The sequence below is a fragment of the Artemia franciscana genome, chromosome 3, assembly GCF_032884065.1.
Source record: "Artemia franciscana chromosome 3, ASM3288406v1, whole genome shotgun sequence".
Taxonomy (NCBI): Eukaryota; Metazoa; Arthropoda; class Branchiopoda; order Anostraca; family Artemiidae; genus Artemia; species Artemia franciscana.
In genome coordinates, this window is record NC_088865.1 from 28,012,261 (window position 1) to 28,036,017 (window position 23,757).

The 23,757-nt window shown below is 36.2% G+C and overlaps 1 protein-coding gene across 1 annotated transcript in view; it reads left to right on the top strand.

Annotated features, from left to right (window-relative positions):
* The window catches only part of LOC136025110 (nucleolar protein 14-like), a 147,476-nt gene extending 128,105 nt beyond the window's left edge, over nt 1–19,371 (top strand). The window contains exons 14-15 of the mRNA XM_065700843.1: nt 3,429–3,587; nt 19,237–19,371. Of these exons, the coding sequence (XP_065556915.1) occupies nt 3,429–3,587; nt 19,237–19,330 (253 nt within the window). The 3' untranslated portion in view covers nt 19,331–19,371. The remainder of the gene's footprint in view (nt 1–3,428; nt 3,588–19,236) is intronic.
* Nucleotides 19,372–23,757: the final 4,386 nt, after the last annotated feature.

The window sequence follows — 23,757 nt, forward strand, 5'->3', positions numbered from 1 at the left end:
AAAGCAAACAATAATCTTTCACCAAATGCAGGGGTTAAATTTTGTATCTAGCGATTTTGTAGACATTACTGATCAGTACAACTGTGCAACATTCATTTATTGCACATTTAACTTAAAATCTTTTTGTGCTGAACTTATTTAAGTTTAGACGGCCGAATTCTAGTAAAATTTTGAGGGGCAGAAGCGACGGTAGTAGTAACCCACTCTGAAACAAATGATTTCTGAATCTGAAACGCTCGAGAAGTATGAAATTGTTGTTCTCAGTGTTCTTTTTAGGAGATATGCATTGTTTTTTACCCTCGTAAGCACCGCTCTGCAATTTTGCCCTTTTGCCTGCGTGAATATAGCCTGAAGTTTCCTCCTTCCGCTCACCATGCCTGCTATGGCAAAGAATTCGACCCTCGTATGCTTATCGTAACAAAGTTGCATTTCTGCTTTTTTATGTCCTTTCAGTTTATGTTTTTTGGATTTCTATACCTTTTGTCCATCCTCATGATTTGGAGATTATTCAGTATTGGTTTTCATGTTCCTCGGTTGATTAGCTTATTAGGTTGATTTGTTAATTACTTACTTATTTTTTCATCTCATTTTTAACTTGTTCAGTGCTAAGGAAAACCTGCACACGCACGGATACATTTATTGCTACCGGTTATACTAGCAACTCAGTACACCAAACTGTCTGAGGACCACACAGGCTCTCATGCTCCTGCTTTAACCCATTCTATCATAAGATACACTCTTTACCCCTTCCCAAGAAATTCTAATTTTCTTTAAATCCTTGTCATGATCTCTTCCCTCCCCATTCCAAGTATGTGCACAAGAGGGCTTTGGTCCCTCATTAAATCTAAAAAATACTATAATTTCTCATGATATGCATTATTTCTCATATAATTAGTCTTTTTTTTGGTTCTTTCTTTTACTTTAACCCACCCAATGTCCAAATGTAACCTCTTATAAAATAAATTCATGCATACATACTTGATAGACGTAGCGGTTAAAATACATGTTTAATAGCAATAGCATTGAGAAAACTCGATGCAACAATAGGTATTTTTTTCAGCTAATATGATCTAAAAAGATGGAAGATGCGCCTTATCTTCACATGGTTCACCATTGAAATTAAAGAGCCTGAAGACTGACATTTTGTGTTCATCAATATTCTCAGTTTTTCGTCAAATAAATTAGCATAATCAAGCACTCTGAAGTACTTTCAAGATTTCTTTCTGCTGCAAGCAGATATGTGTGAATCCAGGGAGTCCAGGTCCCCTTCCAAATCTTTAATAGATATTTTTTTTTATTTTCAATATAATTCGCTGATTCATTTTAATGCTTTCTTACCTTTCCTATGCTTATTTTCCTGCTTTTCCTATTGTATATTATATTTTCCAAATAACCTGCTAATTTTCTGTTTCTAATCAACTTTGTATCCTCCCAAAATGCCACCCCTCTCTACACCACTTCCTGCACTCATCCCTGATCAAACAAGTACACAGAGGGTTTTGAGCCCCTCCTAAAATGTTAAATATACTACGATTTCCTGTGAATTTCTTTATATATATATATATATATATATATATATATATATATATATATATATATATATATATATATATATATATATATATATATATATATATATATATATATATATATATATATATATATATATATATATATATATATATATATATATATATATATATATATATATATATATATATATATATATATATATATATATATATATATATATATATATATATATATATATATATATATATATGCTCAAATATTGTTCATATTATTTTTCTGCACTTAAGATTTGTTTTTCTTACATTGGAAGCTACATCTTTTTCAGATGTATTTTCCCTTGCTTTTATAGTCAGTTAGTTAAGACTTTATATGGAAATTTCAAAATGTGTTGACCTAGCTTTTATCGTTTCAAGAGTCTTTTGTAGCATGTGATCCTTGTTAGAGAAATAGGTTAGGCGGAATAACTAGTTTATAGATTATTTTCCGAAAGTCAAGCTAAAATCTTTTGTAAATTACGAAATCACTTCTCCAAGGAGAGGGGAAATAGATTTGAGAATCAGATATATCTAATTATACCGGACTTAACAACATGTAGAAAATGGCTTTTAATTTTTTTAGGTCAATATATCTTAAAGGAAATCTGCCACCCCGTCGGTTCTCTCTACTAATGCTAAAGCTTTATTTTCTGGCATATTATACCAATATTTTTCAGCTGTCTTTGTATAGATATTTACGATTAGTGGGTTGCGTAATCTTATAGTCGTGTATATTGAATTTCTACGTTTTCTGCATTTCAGTGCTACTGGGTTGTGTGAGGATTTCTGTTTGCCATCGATTAATCAGTGACATCTACCTTTTTGTGATTCTCTGTCTGAGTTGCTCGCATCATCAGATAATGAGCTAGTTGTGGTGCTGTTTTAAGGCCGCTCATTCCCTATTTGGCAAAATTTTGCACGAGTCCCCTAACAACGGCGAGAGTATTTGTGTATTATACATTTCTTTGTTGGTTGTCTATATATTTTGTTGTTTGCTTACTTTCAGTATTTTATTTAATGTTTTTTTTTATCAGAATAAAAATACTGAACTAAACCGAGGGCTCATCAATGTTTTGGAAACTAATAAACGTAGAGATATAGAAGACCTAAAAATAATAAGAATAATGTTATGCATATACTGATAATTAACCTCAAAGGCAGAGGAGTCAGGTCTTCCACTGAAAATTTGTGAAAGGCTAGATTGCCACTATAACAAACCCATATTGTGAAGAAGGAAAAATAACAATTAGTCGTATTTGTTTACCATCTGAATCAAAAACAAATCAAGTAACACATAAATCATTAAACTACTAAATACTTGTAAAATAATCATGTTGAACTTATTTGTGATCAGAACTTTCATCGGGTTCTTCTTAAAAATTGTTCTTGATTTAATTTATCATTTTTTTAGGGGGGGGGGGTCCATATCTTTTGTTGCAAGTTCTTTTTAATATATCTTAACCTTTTGTGGATTTGACTCTCAACCATCTTGAGGCTACGGTTTTCATAAAATATGTTTTATCGTGTGTTATGCAATCATCTATTGTATGTATATGTATGTATATTTCTCGTCAGTGAACCCCGCCTGTCCCTTTTTTCCTGGTTTTTATTTTTAGAGTTTTATTCTTTGAAATTTTGAGTTGTTTCAAGATTTTAATGTTCATAAAGAATTTTTCAACATCCAGTGATTGACAAATACAGCCTTTTTCTGTGCCATATTGACGTGAAGAAAGGCTGAATATGGTGTCTAATTGCTTTCAGAAGGTACAAAGTTAAGCTTTTTCTTTATCATCATGAGACAGATTTTTCAAGACAAGTTAATGTTCTGTCACTTTTACCAACATTCTAGTTTTCTTTCAGTTATGATGGGAGGAAGAAACATAATAACGGAAACCCAGCCAAGTTTGAGCAACAAAAGCTGACAAAGCAATATAAACGAGAAATGAAAGGTGCAATCCGAGAAATTCGACGGGATAGTGCATTTATTGCTCGTTCACAACTGAAAGAAGAACTCGATAGGTAAGAGTTTTCAACTTTGGTTTTCCTTCAATGTAATATTCGCAAGAGCCCCTTTATGTTAATCTTGAACGTGGAGATGACAATGATGATGACGCTATATTTTTCTGAATGGAAACTTGGGTGCCAGAAAGTTCCAGCTCTGGGTACTGGAAAATTTCAACTAAAGAATGAAAATATATTTTCTCATGAAATTGAGAATTGCAATCGAGATTTAAATTTGGCCGAGTAAAGTTATTTTCTTGTGTTGAAATTGAATATTTATCAGTGGCAGTGCAATTAATTTTTTTGGCTGTCCCGGTTGAAGATAATTCTAGTAGAATTTTTCTTTCGTGGGGTGATCCAGGAATATTAGGAGAGGAGTCATTTAAACAGAAATTAAAATTTATGAAATCCTTTTTAACTGACCTAAAAGATTGGAGAGCCACTAGCACCCCTGTCACGTCCCCTTTTTGCCCAAAGTCACCCGCTCAGAGTTTTGAGATTGTCCTTTTGTTCAACATAGTTGAAAGGTCAAATAACCATGCCTCTGGGGACCACGTGAGCCTCACAGCCCCTGGGTAAAGGGCTATAAGTTATGAAATTTGCCCATTGTTTACATATAGTTTTTGTTGCTGGAAATTATACAGACATTTTTTGAGGATGGGGAATTTTCATCGCGGATGAATTTCCACGAGCAGATTTTTCTGTGGAGAGGGAGGTTTCCGGGTATGAAATTTCAAGGCAGAATTTTATACGGGGAATTTGTCAGAATTCCTGTACAAAATTCTTTTCATTTGTCTTACTTTCTATGTGTAATTTAATTTTATGAGTAACATTCTAGGTAAATTTCCCTGGTGAAATTTTTAAAGTGGTTGGAACTGTCTGGGAAGGGAGATTTTTCCATGGGAGAGGGATTTCCCGCGGGAGAAATTCTTTGTGGGGGAAATTTCCACGGGCGAAACTTTTCCTATATGACATTCTTTTCATTTATCTTTGGCGACTCAATTTTACATTTAATGTTCTGGGTAAATTTCCCTGGTGAAATTTTCAAAGCGATTGAAACTGTCTGGAAGGGGGATTTTTCCATGGGGGAGGGATTTTCAGCGGGAGAAATTCTCCGTGGGGAGTTTTCCACTGGCGAAACTTTTTATTGAAGGGGGGATCTCCATGAAAAGTTTTCTGCAGAGGGGAAGTTTCTGGCATGATTTGAAAAATGATCCAAATTAAATGAAAAATGAGTCTTATTTTCAAATGAATGTATTCTAAGGAGAATTTTCCAGACAGAATTTCTGCAAGAAATTTTCTGGGAAAGAATTTTCTGTGAAGAGGGAATTTTCTGAGGGGAAGTTTCTAAGGGCAGGGGGATTTTATTTGAGAGTTTTTTTCCATGGAGGGGGAGGTGGCTTTCCTGGCATTATTTCAAAAACAATCAGAAATTAAATAATTTGTTTTTCAACTGAAAGTAAGCAACAACATTGAAAATTAAATGAACAGAAATTATTCCGTATATGAGTTGGGGTGCCCCATCCTCAATGCCTCGCTCTTTACGGTTAAGTTTGACTTTCTGTCCTAATTTTTTTTAAATGCCTCCTGAAACTTGAGGGCGATTTAATTAGAATAAGAATATTTTTTAAAGTATTAATAAACTTTCGCGTGAAGAGCAAGGCGTTGAGGAGGGGGCGTCTCCCTTCATATACAGAATATTATCTGTTCGTTTTAAGTTTGAATGTTGCTCCTTATTTTCAGTTGAAGAAACTTGTTTCTTTTTTTGTTTTGTTTTTTAATTTAAACAACATAAAAAGTAGGTTCTTGTATATTCAATCAATCAATCAATCAATATATTTATTGCCCCCCCCCCCCCGAAAAAAAACACACATAAGGGCTCAATATGGAGTAGATGAGATTACCAAAAAAAACAAAAAACCAAACAAAGAACACACTCACAAAAAAATATATACTACAAAGAATTGATTCAAATATTTCTACTAACACATAGCAGGATGGAGGCTGTTTGTTCTATCAAGCTTAGAAAAAAAGAGACCGTGACACTCCTCAGCCACGATTAGTGGCTCAGTTAACCCTTAGGCTGTCACTAGCCTTTTGTTTCTGTCCCATAGGGGTATACACAAGAGAAATTTCGCGAAACGAAAATATAGAGATCTAATAGTCTTTGTATCAGAAGCCGTAAACACATTCCAAAATGGAGTCAATGCGAGGACATGAGGCATCGCAAAAGTATTTACACACGGACAAGAATACGCCTGCTGTAGCTAGTTTTACAGCAAGCTATCACACCAAACGCTTTTCGAAGTTTCTCACTTAGATGAGAGACAAGGAGAGCCCTTGTCGTTTTTACACCACCCCCTATCGGGAGACCTAGATACTTAATACAAGCAGATAAATGAACACTCTGATTTTCTAACTATACGCATCCAGCATCACCGACAGATTTGCCAAAAGCAAGGACCTCGCGCTTCGAAGCATAAAATTGAGACCAATTTCGACATATTCCCTAGTAAGCACAGAAAAATTTTCCTTCACAGACGATACAGTTCTACTTAAATTCAGGACATCGTCAGCGTAATTGTGTATGGAAAGGTTTAAACCTTTAAAAACAAACTAATTCTAGCCTTTTTCTGGGGTGCAACCACACTAATATTAAAAGGTGGTGGCGAAGTTACCCAGCCCTAGCGGATTTCTTTCCAAACTCGAATTACGGCTTACCTTATTATGTAACCATGACGAGTATGTATTATATAATTTTGCATACAGATTTTGAAATACCCGCACAACTGAATGATAAAGACCTTGATGCTGCGCACTATACAGCAAATGGGAATGCACACTAGAATTGTAAGCACGAGAGAAATCATGAGCCGCAAGGACGAGGAAGTCGCCACTTTTTTCTGTATCCATCAAAACGTTGACAAGTACATAATGCACGTATTCCCGACTATAGCCTTCTTTAAATCCAAAATGATTGTCCGGAATTGAACAAGTCTTATATACGTCCTTCAATCACTAATAACTCCAGCAATTTACATAGAACACAAGAAACTGTTATAGGTTTATAGGAACAACATTGCTGGCTATTTTTATCTTTTTTTGGAACAGGAGTCAATTTACCAGCTCAAAAAGAATCGGGGACAATACTAGAATTAAAAATGATTTGGTAAAACAAATGTAGAGGCTGCAACAGCTTATCACTTGCATGTAATAAATGAAAACCACATAATTGATCATAACCACGCGAGAACTTTTTTCTAAGGTGAATGATAGCACTGTAAATATCAAAGGCCGTGACTACGAAACCAGTATCTGATTCAGTATCAACTAGACTATCCACTAGTAGCGATTCATAGCGGGTTTCTAACACGGGATCAGGTGGAGAAAATTTGCTGGTGAAATAGTTGATCCAATCACTCTCACTTGGAAGCTCTGAAGCGATACCTTTTGACTTTTTTCCCTCGATGAATCTCCAGATTTCATTTGTGTTAGTCACGAGACGCTCGCTCCTGCAGTCAATAACCTCAGCTTTGTGATTGGCGAGACGCTTAGCAAAACGACGTTTGGTATATAATCGTGTCATTACCGGCACCAGATTTCAGCCGATCGCAGTCGCATATTCTGTATCCGATCGCATATTTTGTGCCAAAACTTTGAAGATCTGCAACTTTCCTGTAAAGCTAGATTTATTAACCAGCCAGGTATTCCTGAACCCAGACGAACTTTACATATAGGAACGGGACAACGCTCAACAATACGCATTGCATGTGCGATTTCATTACAGTAAATGTTGATTAGAATTTTTTTTTTCTCCGACTCAGTCATTTCTAAGGATTTTTGCAGCAGTTGGAAAGGTATCTTAATTTTGTCAAGTGTGGCATCAAGCTCTGCTTTATATATAGCATCATTAATTTTCTTCCAGTCACATTTGAAATCCCACTTCCTTCTCTTTTCATCTTTTTTAAAGAGAACACTATCAATGACAAAAGAGTTGGTAATTAGTAAATGATCCGATACCGATATGCTAAAGTCAACATGGCTTGAGCCATTCGCAGTCATGCCATTCGAGCAGAGCATGAAATCAAGCGAACTCTTCACCCCGGAGTTGTGGATATACGTATATGAATGGTCATTTGGGACAACATACAGATTGGATAGAGCAGACAGAAGTATTTGAGATCTTGAGTGATCTGGCACTGAGCGGTCAATAGTTCACATCCCCGGCGAGGATAACACGATGAGATGCACAGGAACACTGCTGCAAAGATTTAGCCATCTTTAATGTTACGCGAGAGAAATTTTTTTCGGAAGCCAAGTTCTTATAATCAGTTGGTAAGTAGTAGCAGTATACTATCAGATTTGCAATTTTTATGCCAAGGAAACACTCCTTTTTGACAAATGCTGATGCCGAAAGGTGAGAACTGATTAGTATGGCCAGTCCATTGGAAGGTCTTCCTCTGCCTGAATTCTTAGCTGGCACCGCGAAACCGTGAGTTTTGTCATCCGCTTTTAACAGTGAGAGTGAGTCGACTGAAAGGAAATGTACTTGTAGACACAAAACGTCGTTGAAAGACATCAAGCTCTCAATCAATGAGTTTATTGACTACACCACCATTCCGATTCCACGAAGAAACTTTTAGCTCATAGTTGGTCATGGCGTCATCATGAGCTTTCTGGCTACAGGACACTTAAAACTGTAGCACTGTCTGCTTACAGAGAGCACACTTCAGTACAACAGTACAGCAGTACAGCTTTTTTGTTTGCATGATTGCCACTGCAACGGGAACAGCGAATACGTTTTTAGAGCCCTTAGCAGCGTGACCGTACTCTTTGCACTGAAAATACCTCATTGGCAAATACTCATAAATGTCTATTCGGAAGCTCTCATAGCCCAGAATTATAGGGTTGTTCATTGCTACTTGTATTTCGTCCTTACTTTCAAAGACAAGCTTGTAAGAGCGAGTTTGTCGAATTCTTTCGGCTTTCATACAATTCCTAATCATAGAACATAGACCGTTCGGCAAGATCTCATTGGGAACTTGTCTTATAATACCACAATGAGTGGGAGTCTTCAGCCGTGCATCAGTGTCTGTAGCAGTGTTTAGCGATTCAACAAGAGACTTTGCTGCATCTTTGTCATCAGGTATCACGCGCCATTCTTTGCTAAGAGGCCTCAGGCTCACTCAGGTTCACCGAAAACGAACTAATGTCTGAATCAGTTTCACTAGTGTCCTTCAATATTAATGGGACGAAAAACAAGGACCTGACCATTGATGAACTGTACAGTAAGTTTGACATTGTATGCTTTCAGGAACATCTTTTGACCGCAACGAGTACTAATTTCCTGCGCCGCAGTTCCGCCCACTTTGTTTTCACAACAAATGCTAAATCTACTTTTGGAGGGCCTTCAGGGGGTTTAGCATGTATTATAAAACAAAAGCTCAGCTTTCTGTCCCCGTCATGCTATTTCTCTGATGAACATTTATTGGCTATAAGACTTGGTAAAACCGTATTGATAAACACTTACCTGCCTCACGATGGGAAGAATATGACATCGCTTAATAAATTCTCCAAAGCATGGTCTAGTTTAAAAACTCTCCTTCAAAGTATAAGCAAAAATGGGTACGAATTTATTATTATTGGAGATATGAACACTGATGTAAAACGTGATTCTGCTCGTACTGTGAACCTACTTGATTGTCTCCCTGATTACAGAATAATTGCGAAGGATCTACCTTTCTCGTATGTGCATAATTCCGGCAGCTTATCGGATATTGATCACTTGATTTGTTCCCCGTTCATTACATCTTCAACAGTGCATGTCCACGAAGATGAGCAAGATATTTATCACCTTCCTTTATCGCTATGCTTTTCGATTAGAAAAGATAGTACTGACCAGGCTTGTGCTCCTGCCTCTAAATGGTTTGTGCGGAGCAATTGGAACAATGTTAATATGCCATTATATATTTCAACCCTGGCCATTCTCCTTGGTTCTTTACGTGTACCTTTTCATCTACTCCATCTGAGTGTTAGTCCTACTAAAAGTAATTAAGATCTGAATCATTATTACAACCAAATCGTGTGGTGTTTAAAACGCGCTGAGGAGGTTGCTGTCCCTCGGGAGCGAGTGAGGAAAAGTACAAGGAAACCAATCTGGTCGTGTGACCCTGAGCTGAAAAGTGTGAAAAATAAAGCCAAATTGTGGCTGCGTATATGGGTTGCTAACGGTCGACCATTAGCTGGGAATGTGTTTGAAATAAAACAAAAAACTAAGAGTGAGTTCAAGAAATGTCTGCGATCGAGCCGTTACAAAGGGTTAGACTATCCTACCAATAAGAAAGAATGGGACAAAGTGATTAATTCAGCTAATTTAAATAACTCGGCAAATCCTAATTGCCCCATTACGCCTTCCGCATGGTCTGACCACTATTCAGTTATATTTTCCAAAGTGAATTATGCAGTGCACGCGCTTTATTCGAAACTGCTTGATTCGGTTCTCCCGCCTTCCCTGACTCAGGCACAAGTTATTCCCGTTTCAGTTGACGCTGTAATTGCATCTGTTAAGAAATTGAAATCAAGTTCTCTTGATATTGATGGTATCAGTGCTTGTCATCTAAAAATAAATTGTCCGTCTTTGTTTTTCCATTTACAGTTGTTTTTCCAAATGTGCCTTTGTTGTTCCCTCGTTCCTGACAGCTTTTTGTGTGGAACTGTCACTTCTGTACTTAAACGAGGTAAGACTCCTTTGGATTTTTCTTCTTACAGGCCTATCACGGTTGCTTGTAATTTTAGTAAAATCCTTGAACACATCCTACTTCCTTTCATAAGTATGAATGCTAATTTCGGGGAGAATCAGTTTGGTTTTCGGTCTGGCATCGGGTGCCAGCACGCTCACCGTGCTATTGCTTTCCTTCTTAAAGATGCTTCGGCTAAAGGGTATGGTCTTCATATTTGTGCTCTTGATCTTTCTAAGGCTTTCGATAGTGTTGTACATAGTCAGGCTCTTTACTCTCTTTATAGTCACGGTATTAACCTTTCAGTTATTTTTCTTCTAAAGTTTTGGTATAGTAATTCTTATCTTCGAATTAAAACTAATGGTGCCCTTTCATCTTCTAATGTTCTTGTTCGTCGGGGCGTACGGCAGGGTGGAGTGTTATCTCCTAGTATTTTCAAATTTTGTATCTCTGGTATTCTTGAGAATATTTCTTCTATGTGTTTTGTTGGTTTGAGTGATATTTCTTACCTTGCTTATGCTGATGACATTCTTCTAATTAGCCGGTCTAAACTCAGTCTATCGCAGATGGTTCATAAAGTTTCTTCTTCTTTTACTAAAATTGGTCTTTCCCTTAATGTTGATAAATGTGAGTATCTTTCTTTCAATGTTCCCTCTTCTCCTAGGCCTCTAATTTTTCAAAATTTTTCTATCCCTCATGTAGATTCGATCCGGTGGTTGGGTATTACACTTACAAAAAATCTTAAAACTCTTCGGGAGCGTGCTGTCTGGGATGCTAGAGTGAAAATCCAGATTGGTTACTCTAAAATTGTAGCCAATCGAGGGAAATACAATCGTATTGCCCTTGGTAAGCTTTATTCTACTTTTTCCGATCATTCTGTTCTTTACCTTTCTGGGCTTTACCCTATATTTAAGAAAAAAGATATTAGCGATATTCGATCCTCTTATTTCCGTTTCTGTAAATTTTTTCTCTATCTTCCTCTGTGGTATAGGAATCGAAAGATAATCAAAAAGTTCCATCTTCCGAACATTACTGAGAAGCTGACTGATCTACACAAAAAGCTCTCAGAAACGGCGTATCGGCGTTTGTCGCCTCACCACGGTCTGATCCGTTTGTATGATTAATGTCTATTGTTGACTCTCGTTTTTTTTTTTTTTTTTGTATCACATTTTTTTTTTATTTGTTTTCCGTTTTTCTTCAAGTTTTTACTCCACTATTTATCTTTTTGATGCAAGTGGGTTAGAAATAAATATATATATATACGGGTACAGCAATCGCCAGCAAGGCCCTCAATATACTCTTTGCGACTGTCAAGCTTTTTGAGTCCTTTCGGAGGCTGTTTGAGAATCACCGAGTAAGACGGTTTTGCTGTATCCTGAAGTTTTGTTGCTATTGCAGCCAAAGTCACACTTGCCTTTGTGCTGAGCTGAAGAAGCTTAGGTGGTCAATTAGATCGTCCGCAATATGATCCGTATTGTTATTAGAGCTCCAGGAAAATTAACGTTTCGGAAATATATACTCGGTGTACCTGGACTTAGGACAGTCATCTGCCCATTTAAGACCATTCCACAGATGACTTTCGAACAATCACGAGTCGAAAGGTATGCAATTTCTGTATTGATAAAGTTAGGGAGAGTGGGGACTAGGGCCCTCGGAACTCCTAAAATTATGTACAACAAAATCCTCGACCGATTCTGATTTTGAAAAAGTATAAAAGGCCCAAGTTTCTAGTAAGATTTATCGAGCTAGCTTTGTATTAAAAATTGCTATCTCCTTCGTTTTGGGCCTTGTTCCGATAGCTGCAGGTATCAAGTTAAGAAAGGGAAAAAAAGTCGAGAAATCTACCCTGACCTTTAGTCTATGATTTCGAAACTGTTTGCTGTCATCGTATATAGGCTACGTTATCCAAACTGTTCGAGGCTCATCAGTTTGAACTCCTTTTTAATCGTTTTTCTTTGACAACTCTGAAATCTCCGAGATAAATTTATTCTTTATTTTGAAATTAAGCCATTTCATTCCATTTATTTTTGTATTGTGGAAACCAGTTCATTTTCTTTCTGGTTTTCGAGATTGTTATTTTAAATAGTTGAGAATCTAATATAGCAAAATTCATAAACGGATACTATAGAACCACTTTACCATCTTGGAAGGGATAAATTGTTTCAGAACTTGCTAACTACTCGCCGTCAAACTCTTTCATAGGCTCTTTTATTATTATTATTATTTTTGAATTTTTTAAAGTTGTTCTCCTTTTTCTCTCTCCTTTTGTGGTAGGGAAGTCTCGTAGATTAATTTATTCGTTTCCTTTCAAATGAGATATCGATTAAGGATCATCCTTTTACATTCCTTCTGAATTGACAAGACCTATTAATCTGACAAAATTAGCCCTGGATTTTGGGAGCTAGAAAAGGTAATCGGTTTTCAACCTTTTGATGATCAATTTATTAGCTCCAACAAATGACTCTGTCCCTCTGTTTCTAATTTACTATAAAAGTGGTTGGACGTAAATATTTAACCAGGATGTGATTTAGGTTCACAATTATGGGACTAATGACCAAATACAGTTGGGAAACATAGGGAAAAGACTTTTATTCTACTATAACTCGAAAGCTTCATTGTGGGTTGAATGTAAAGTTACATGTGCGTATGTTCCTCTTTACCAGGAAAAAATGTCTGTTTTTACAATGCTTGAATTAAAGCAACAACATTTTTTTTTTTTTTTTTTTTTTTTAGAAAACTAGCTTAAAAGCTTTGAGGTGGATGAGTGAAAACACTCATACGTTTTATTTTTCTAGATAAATAGATAATAACCCAGATTTTTAGGAGTTTATGTGCGTTATATTTTTGTTGTTAAAATAATGTTTTTCACCTTTCTTTGTTTCTATGTTCCCCCTCTCTTTCTTTTCCCTTTCTTTTCCTGTCCCTTACTGAGTGTTAGGCCAGAGTAAGAATATTCTCGTAATTTCTTATTCACTAAATGCATTTACTCAAGGGCAATTCTTTTGGGATTGCTAATGCAAGATATGGATAAAATCTCATTATAATCTTAGTAATATCATGTAGCTAGGAGTAGGTGGTAATAATTACAAAAAAAAAATTGTCCCTCGGGTAAAGTTAGCATGCAGGGAATCAGATAACGAAATGTGCTATCGTCCCTTTTTCTAGATATTTTATAGTAGAACTTATCACATTACGACAAGTAATTTTTTTTACTATTTATTTACCTCGCACTTTTCATATGCATGGACACACTCAGTAATTTGATCTTGATAACGATCTCCAACAGTTCAATTTGTACGTTAATTTTTATGTCTATACCTTTTTTTCTAATGCAGCAAATGGTTAGTGTCTTAAGATTAAAAAATCTTACGGTTGGGATAGAGACAAACGGTTTGCATATTTTAATCAGCATGTCTTGGTTGTCTTGAAAACAGTGTTAAATACCAAGATATCTGTTGATTTGTTTTTTTTAACCGGTGTTATTAGAAATCAATTTGATGTTTTCATGCTGATCTAAAAATACTTTTTCCACAGAAGAAGTTTTTTTTTAAAGAAATTAAAGAGCTAGATCAAACAGTTCGGGTAACGAACTGTAAGTAAGGAACGACTTGGCTCAATAGTTACCGAAACTCTAAAAAAAAAATAATAGAATTTTGATATCAGTTGATAATCAAAAGAATCGGCTTATTGATTTGATTCCAAATATATAAGATTAATCAAGTTTAGTTTTACCCATCAAAAGTTAAAAGAAAATCTGCCTGGTTTTTGAAAAAAGGGCGGAAACGCACCCTGAAAGTCAAGGAATCTTAATGAAAATCAATTCAGCGTATCAGAGAATCCTACTGCAGAAGTTTCAAGCTCCCATATAGAATAATATGAAAAAAACTTCGTTTTCTTAAAGAGTTAAAGAGGCTGCGTCCCAAAGTCGAACCTTAAAACGTACAGGAATTAGGAGAGGCACCCAAACCCCCCGCTTTTAAAGACTCTTTTGTACAGGTTTTTTGTTGTGGGGGGCTGCCGCCCCCCTAACCTCTTTTAATTAACAAAACAAAAAACCTGTACAAAAGAGTCTTTAAAAGCGGGGGGTTTGGGGGGCTCTCCTAATTCCTGTACGTTTTAAGGTTCGACTTTGGGACGCAGCCTCTTTAACTCTTTAAGAAAACGAAGTTTTTTTCATATTATTTCTGTACGTTTTTCTACAATCCATGGTGGATGTAATTTAATAATTCCTGTACTCCTCGTACAGGAATTAGGACTGCCTCTCCTAATTCCTGTACGTTTTAAGGTTCGACTTTGGGACGCAGCCTCTTTAACTCTTTAAGAAAACGAAGTTTTTTTCATATTTTGTGAAAAAAAAAACGCCCGAAAAGGGACTTGAACCCTTGACCTTAGGATTAAAAGTCCCAAGCTCTACCGACTGAGCTAACCGGGCATGTTTGAAGTCGAAATACCTGCATGTGTATAAATATAACTTTTAAGAATTTCAAAAATTAACATGGGCTCTTATGGGGAAATGGGTTTTTCTAAGCTAGAAAATCGGGGGGTTAAGATTTTCCGACGAAACTTTCCAGGAAAATTACTCGGAGAATTCTGTGTCGAATGAGTCTTCGTACACCCAGATCCGATGTCGGCTGTGACCTGTAGGCGTGGCGAAAAAGAAACAAAAGGAGAACATGAACATTATGTGGCTATGCGTGGTTTCTGGAAAACAGGGAAGGAGTTATCGGATCGAGCTGAAGTTTCGCGGATAAGCTCCTGGGCCCTAGGGGACCTTAACTTGTGAATTTCAGCCCGATCGGACAACGTTAAGGGGGGGTGGGGTGGGGTTGGTGGGTCGAAACTTTCGGCCAGATTTTCCCCATGAAGGAAAAGTCGGAGGGGGATGAAATTTGGCAGGTTTCTTAGTTGGAGCTCGGGCTACGAAATGCATCCCTCCCCATCCCTCTGCGACCACTGGAACCGAAGATCGCTTAACATTGTCGTGGTTCGCCTCTTCAAAGAGGCACGAGTGTGCCTCCTTGAAAACCTGGAATTGTGCCTTTTTTTTGCCAGAAGAAAGATGCGTGTTCATTTGTTTTTCGTCTTTTTTTTCCAGTGGTGATCGTATCGAAAAAGTAGTCCCAGAAGATCGGAAGAGGGTTCATTCGAACGGAAACTAAAAGCTCTAGCGGCCTTTTTAAGTGACTACAAAGATTGGAGGGTAACTAGCCCCCCTCCCGCACCCTTTTTTCACCAAAGCTGTTCGATTAAAATTTTCAGATAGTAATTTAATTCAGTATAGTTGAAACATCCAATAACTATGTCTTTATGGGTACATAACCCCCCACAGCCCATGGGGAGAGGTTTGTAATTTATGAAATTTGCCCATTGTTTACGTATAGTATTTGTTATTGGGATGTGTACTGATTTTTGGAAGGGGTATTTTGTGCTTGGGGTGGTCTTCCATAGGGAGAATTTTCCGGGGTGAACTTTCCAAAGAAATTTTACACTGGGGGATTTGACCGAATTCCTGTGCAAAATTCTTTTTATTTATCTTAATTTCTCTTTGCCAACTCAACTTTACATGTGAAGATGTTCCGGGGGAATTATCTGATGGCTAGTCTGGATTTCCGGGAAAACATTTTCATGGAAGAAATGATTTTCGGAATAATCGTGAAAACGGTTAAAAATCAAAGTCTTTTTCAAATGAAAGTATACTAAGGAGAATTTCTTTTGGCTGAATCGTCCACAAGAAACTTTATGAGGGGGATTTCACTGACGATGGAATTGTTCGGAGGGAATTTTATGGCGGGTTGTATTTTACGTGGGAGGAACTTTCCACGGAGGCTTTTTCAATGAGGGGAGGGAATTTTTCATGAAGGTTAAGACAGATTTACCGACATTATTTGAAAAACAATCAGAAATTAAATAAAAAACTTTTTTCCAATTGAAAGTAAGGAGCAACACTAAAACCCAAAACGAACAGAAACTATTCTGTAAATGAGGGGGTCACCCCCCTTCTGAATACCTTGCTCTGTACGTATAAGTTTTTTTTAGAACTTTTAAAAAAGCTTATTGTTCTAATTAAATCGCTATTGTGTTTCAGGAGTTGTTCTTAAAGAATTGGGACAAAATTAAAACTTTAGCGAGGTATTGCGGAGGAGGAAAACCCCCTCATATACCGAATAATTTCTGTTCGTTTTGAGTGTTACTGTTCCTCCTTACTTTCAGTTGAAAAAAAAATGATTTTTTTTATTTAAATAAACCTAAGACAAGAGGATATACAGCTAAATAGTAATCCAAGTGTAAAACAAACATAAATCACTATCGATAAACAAATTAAACTTAAAACCAACAGAAACAACAGTCAACAGGAGTGGGCCTTACGTCCCCTAGGCCTAGAAAGTCACTTGTGCCTTACTGAAAACAATTCTTATTTTGAGCTGAGTTTCTATTAAGTGTATTTTGTTTTCAGTAAAGTGTAAATGACGTTCTGGTGTTTACGAGGCATAGGGGACGTTAGTCCTATTCCTCTTTGCTGTAATTTCTGTTTGTTTACATTTAGCTTGATCAAGTTTGACTTGATTTCCGCTCGTCTCAGGTTCAGTGTAACTCTTTACCTTCTTTTGAATTTTCTTTCGTTGAAAAAGTCTTTTATTCTATTTCATTTTGTTTTATTCTGTTTAGTTTTTAATACTGGCCATTTTTTATTTATTTTTTTTATAGCAGCTGACTTTAGAACTTGCAGTCATTGGTACGTGGAATATTATTCAAATAAATGAATTGAAAAGCCTGCATAATTTTTGGGCTTCTATACGGTTGAAACTCATCTGACCACTATTATAATCCTCTCAACATGCCTTAAAAGTTTCAACTTAATTCCCTTAAACGTTCCCGAGATGTCGCCGGCAAAGGCTTTGACTATCTTGAATGTACTTTGTCTTGATTCAACATCCCCCTCAATATGCCATGAAAGTCTCGACTTAACACTCTTAGCCGTTCCTAAGACATTAAACTTATGTCCTTTGGGCCATCTGGATCCACACAGTGTCTGTGATTCAGCCCAACACCCCCTGAACATACCCTAATGGTTTTAACCTCATTCCCATAGAAATTCCTAGGATCTTGCAGATATCCCTAGTGACAACCAGGATGCACATACTTTCTTTTGATTTAATTCATTACGCTCTGTAAATTTCATCTTAATAAACTTAACCGTTCCTTAGATAACGCAGGTACATCTTTTGAGAGCCCTGGAGGCACATATTGTATTTTTATTCTGATAATCTTCTCCAACAATACACCTTTAAAGTTCTAAAGTAACACCCTTATCTGTTCCTGAAATTCTTGACAGACCTGCTTTTGACAATCTGGATGCACAGTTTCTTTTTATTTAATGTCACTCCCCCCTTAGCTTTCCCTGGAAATTCCAAAACAATGTGTCATTTTGACAACCTGAATGCACAAAATTCCTTCAGTTAACCTGTAATGTTTCGGTAGCAACTAAAAACCAACAGAAAATGATTTTAAAACTATGTTACTTAACAAAAAGCAAGAGAAAAGTTAAATTCTGAAACAAGTACAAATAAAAGTTTTGTAACAAGGTAAGCATAAATTGAGCATAAACTAGTGTGATTGAACTAAATGAGTTCTGAAATGAAAAGGAACTAGAATGAGTAATCAAGCCCAACTTGGAAACAACTGGTAGTACTATGGATGAATAGACAATACCTAAAATAGAGCTGAAATTCAGATGGATAAACTAGTCAAAATTGAAGAAAGGAATTATTGTACATTCGACGGGGATTTCCGCTCTCCCTTAAACCATCTGATTACTAGAGTGTTATATGTGCTTCATTGGAAAAAAAATATGTTACAAATAGTTTCTCTTTTATCATAATATTGAAAGATTGGGAATTAATTTCGTTATATCTTAAGCCAGAAGTTTATTTTCAATAGTGTGATATGATGTAAATTTGTATCTATATTTTTATCTTTTTAAATAAATTCCTTTCAAATGTATAGAAAATTAGTTATTGCATCATTTACTGATTCGCCAATCCAAAACATTGGTTGAATAAACTAAACAGACGAGAATAATTTGTGAAAAAAATATATCCTTGTAGAAAAGTACAATTACATGAAAGTCGCATGTTTAATTGTTCTAAGAATTTTTTTTTCTTTCGTTTTTGTTGTTGATGTTTTGATACACACTGTTCGACATACATTATCATTCTCAGGAAAACGAAAAGATGTCCAAATCTTTTAGTGGGGAAAGGGAAAGCTCCATTTTTGTTTGGAAACCGTGATGAGGCTTCTGACTGATTTTAGTTTGCTGTTGTTATAAAAAATAAAAAATGCACCGCTTGAAATAGAAACAGTTTTTAGTTAAGTTCAAATAACGTTCTGGTCTTCAATTGGTTTAAAGGAGCGGTATCTTATTTATGATACCTTAATTTTTATTCGTTTTAAGTTAGACTTGACTATTGATTTTTGATTTGGTTCATGTAATGTTCCATCTACTCATCTATAATAGTATTTGTTAATTCAAAATTTAATGTCATTATTAATTTTAATTTCTGTTTGCTTCATGTTCTACTTTGTTTCTTTGAATTTTTTAGGTTTTAAGATTAGGTTTTAGGTTTTAATGTGGCACTTTAATTTTTTCTATAACCACTTATTTTTTCGGGATTTTTCTTTTGAATTGATATCAGTAAGTATTTGGACTAAACTCACATTATTTAGTTTGAATAAAATGTCAATTATATTACAAGGCACAGCTATTCTGAATAGACAAGTGTTCCTTTTAGATAGCGAGGCCCTGGAATAAGTTACTTTCTTGGTAGCTTGTATAATAGCCAAACGATGTATTGACTTAGGCTCAGGATATTCCCAGTGGAGTTGAATCATTCTTTTGCTTCGAATAACGTTTGAAACTCTTTGTTTTTCAGGGACGTCGAGCGAAAAGAAAAGGTGAAGAAGTTGCTTGGCTCTTTGGCAATGCAAGAAGGAGATTTCAAAAGGCTAAAAAGGAACAAAAAATAACAACTTTTTTACTGCGAATAAACGAACCATCGTTAGCTCTATTCTGCAAAATCAAATCTATAGATTACAGATGAAACAATAGGTTGAAGGTATAACGGAAGGTGAATTCCACAGAGATTTAATTATTTTCCATCCTCCTTTTTTCGTTACTCTTCTTTATCTGGGTAAGCTGAAGAGGGGAGGGGGGGGTGGCTGTCAGCTCAGTAAGCTTTATCTTAGCATTAAGATTGTGGAAGTTAAATTACCAATTCAATCAAAAGCATTCTATTGTGTTTCAGTCTGTCAGTCTGGCATATTTTGACCACAAGTTGTCACTTCAGATCAGTGCTAGTTGATTGAAGCAATCTAAAAGGGTGAAAATGTCAGGTTGTGTCAGTCCCATAAAATCGGGCAAAGTCGGTCTGCAATATCGGTTAGTTTGAAACCTAAACCGCTTAGTTCTTCATTGCGAGATGGCTCTCAGATCAATGGATTCACTTTTTTTTTTAAATGAGTATTGCTAAGCTAGACGCAAGTACAACTGGTGAGACGAGGCCACAGCGTTCTTGGTTTTTTCGTCTCACCCTAACGTTTAATGATGCTTGTTGCTATTTCAAAGCATTACTAGTCTACTGGGGCTAATCCTAAAAGGACAAAAAAGGCATATGCATCGTACTGGGCAAATTTTGCGGAAGGAATCAATTGTTGGTTTAAGACTCTTCGTATTTCTAGTTATTGCAGAAAGAAAATAGTTGGCACATTGCCTATATTAACATTATTAAAACAAAATTTTTATAGGTTTTTGCCTTCCTTTTAACTTAAAAAAGTGACATACAAGATATAGGCTATCTTGTTTCATCTTATGGCAAGCGCAGTGTTTTATTATTTTTATTAGTATTGTTTTAGACTCAATGAAAATAATAAATAAAAAACCAATTTTTCGAATGAAAGTTAAGAGACATATTAAAATGTAAAACGAACGAAAATGGTCCCGTGGAAGAAAAGGACTCCTGCCACCTTCAACCTTCCTCTTTTGACGCAAAAAATGGATTAGTGTCTTAATGAAGGCATTTTAGTACGTCAATTGGAATTTGATAATCGTCCAATTATCGTCATTTTATAATTGGGAGAGTTTTATTTACCGATTGTCCTTTGGAACGTTTGAAATAAAAAAGTTCATTGTTTAGAGCAAATGCGAATAAATATGCATAGTCCCTCTTTGGGTATTGCAGTAATATTTTTTTTAATTTTTATCACTAAGTTCTTGTGTCATTCTAGAAGCATAGAAAAAAAAAATATTTAACGCAAAGAGAGGTGGGTCAGGGGGCAGGTCAAGTACGTCTACAGGATTATATCTGTTCATTTTTAGTTTTAATGCTACTCGATGGTCTTTGAAAGAGAGACACTGTAAGAATACTTCTTTGATAGTTTAAAGTTAATTCGCTATATCTGGACTTTTGCTCACTAACATTCGGGTTTCCGGCCAAAACTCTTCGTTTTGTGCCACAAAATGGCATACACTGCCTAGTTAAGATTTTATTGCGTGAAATGGAACTATCATAAGCCATGGAAAGTCGAGTTTGTATTTTTAAAAATGTATTTTGAGAATGAAAAAATATAATTTAAAAAACAGCCCGCACTAATAGAAAATTCAAGGTCAAGATACAAAAACGGAAATTCCTACGCAATAGGAATACATTTAAAAAAGGGAAAAACTAGGTAAAAAGGAACTATTATATTAATAAAAAAGAATAAAAAGTAAAATAAATGTGGAATATGGGAGGGATGCAAAATGGGTTAACTGTGATGGTTGTTAATTCTTTCTGATGTATAAAGAGCAATTTTTTTGCCGTATTTCGAGGTTAGGACTCGTACGGATGATAAGATTGACTCAGCCTAGAAAACACTATAAGGGGGATGAATTTTGAGGAGGGGGAGGGAGGTGCTTACCGGGAAAATATTTTGGTAGCTTTGGCTGACTGCTGATCCCCCGTAAGATTGAAGAATTGAGTAATTCCTACTGGAAACCTGAAAGATAATGTCCTCTAAATGCACTTTTTCTTTTTAATTTTCACCCCCCCCCCCCCAGAAATAAATCCGACAATAATTACCAAGAGTCTGATCATAATTTTTAGTGCTGTTTAGAAGCGATCAGTGACATGTTTTGACATACACGGTGGGGAAAAAAACAGGAACAAAAGTATACTTGTAAAAAAAGTTAGATCTTTGCGTCTTTAGTAGGAGGGAGTATGGGACTTAACCCTCTCTAAAAGTATTCGATGGGCGCCTGCTACAAATATCCCAGTTCTTGTTTGAAATACCTGTTTGCCAAAGGGGACAAGGACATTCAATTAGAGGATGACCAAACGAAACATGCGTCTTTAAAGGATGAGTAGTAGGACAGTCAAACTTATTAAGCAGCCTTAAGAGGGAAATAGAAGCTGACACTCGATGGTGGATATTTTTCTAGTTGATATTTTCTGACTTTATATTATGGACTTTATGTTAAAAAAAATCGTTATGCTTAGTAGTTACAAGGAGACAGCAGAAATATCACGAGGTACAGGATGAAGAAAAAGGGACGACGTTCCAAGGAAAGTACCTGGCACTATATGTCGAATGAGATAGTCCTAAGGCTGAGGCACTCCATGCAATGTCACTGAGGATGCGTATTAGATATTTCTAACAAGTTTTTAGGACCGTAAGTCATTAACGATTTTCCAGCTGTCAGAAAAATATTTCGAGAGGCTGTTGATCGCAATTGAAGAAAAGGAGGGTTCCTTGGGGTACGCCAATTTGGGAAGGCCAGTCTAGAAGGAAGTTAACCCGCAAATAAGGTTTTGCGTCTTTCTTTTTGACAGGGCTTATGAAATCTTGTTTCCAGACTTGAGGAAATTGACGAGATCCGGGAATCGCATTGAAAAGTATGGATAGGAACTTTGAAAGAAAGTAACTTAAAGTTTTTATAAGGGAAACAGAGACATCCGACTGGCAAGTGCTTGATTCTATAGGTTCCCCAAAAAAGGGTCAACAATGTTGTGTTGTTCATACACCTTGAAAATTAAATCTGTAAATCCCTTGATCAAAGGGAACCCAGTGCAAAGCCGGTGCCAGTTTCGATTGGAGCACCATTTCTCTAAAGTAGGACCTAAAAACTATATTTTCTAATTAACTTGAAGCTTTAATGGATCGTTCACAGAGTAAAGAGACCTTAAATTTTGTTGGACAGGGAAAATAGTTAGGGAACCTGAAAATAGGCTAAAAAGTTTTTGACGGATATCCCGATAGACTAATTTGAAACTTGTGCCCATGACTCCGTAGGCTAAATGGACCAAAATGTACAAAAAATCCTGGTAGGTTGTGAACAATCCCTCCCCAGCCCAAAAATTGGGCTCGAAAAAATACTGAAAGTTTTTTCCGGCCGACTTTAACCTCACTTACTTAGTTCCTTGGAGAAAGGAGACCCAAATACACAAGAAAAGATTACGAAAAACTGTTTGTCTTCGATTTGGAAAACATATTTCTTTCTGAACGTCTTGACGTAACATCGGTTTGAATTTATGTCGGCCAAGGGAACCCTAATGTAAAAAAAACAAAAAAAAACTGAAGCATGGGCTCCCCAAGAAAGGGTAACAAACTTTTTTCTCGAACGGCTTAAAACTTACTTCCGTAAGTCCCTAGATCAGTGGGCTAAAAAATAGTCTTCACGGATTTTTATGTCGGAGCGTGGGTTCCCAAAAATGGGACAAAAGAAAGTGATCTTATGACAAGTTTAATATTTTCAATTGTTGGATCCTGGGCAAATGACATCTCTTATTTTTGGGAGAGGAAGAGGCTGTTGTGAGACTCAAAAATAAGCCAAAAAACTTTTAATGTTTGATCTGTTTGAAACTTGCATGTTTAAGTCCATGTGGCAAAAGGGTCACAGTGTAAAAAAAAAAATGAATTGGGTTCCGAATATTGCCAGCGGAAAGTTTTTCGATTCGATTACAGCTTGTGTCGTCTAATTCGGGGTGAAGCGGATCCCAATGCGCAAAAAAGTGATGAAACACTAAGTTGGCTCGCCCAGACATCGACCCAAAAACAGGCCGATAAAACTTCTTTACTGGTTGAAACCAACATCTGCGAGTTTCTGGACGAAGGAGACCCTTCGTCGAAGACCTCTCTTCGGCTGCTATTTTTATGTGATTTGAAGTGTAGGTGGCATTTAGATTTTGTAAATGTTTAAGCAGTTTTTTTTTTATTTCAATTTATGGATGCCACTGAAAGAAGAGGAGTTAGGACTATTAAAAGAAGACCATTCTGTAAAAGAAGTCCAGTCGGTTATAAACTCTTACTTGTAAGTTCACTGATGAGCCAAATAAAAGTAGTCAGTTCAACAATCGGTTCCAAAAACTATCAGCTTTGTTTTTACTGCAAACAGCTGAAAATTACCATAAGTAAGGCCC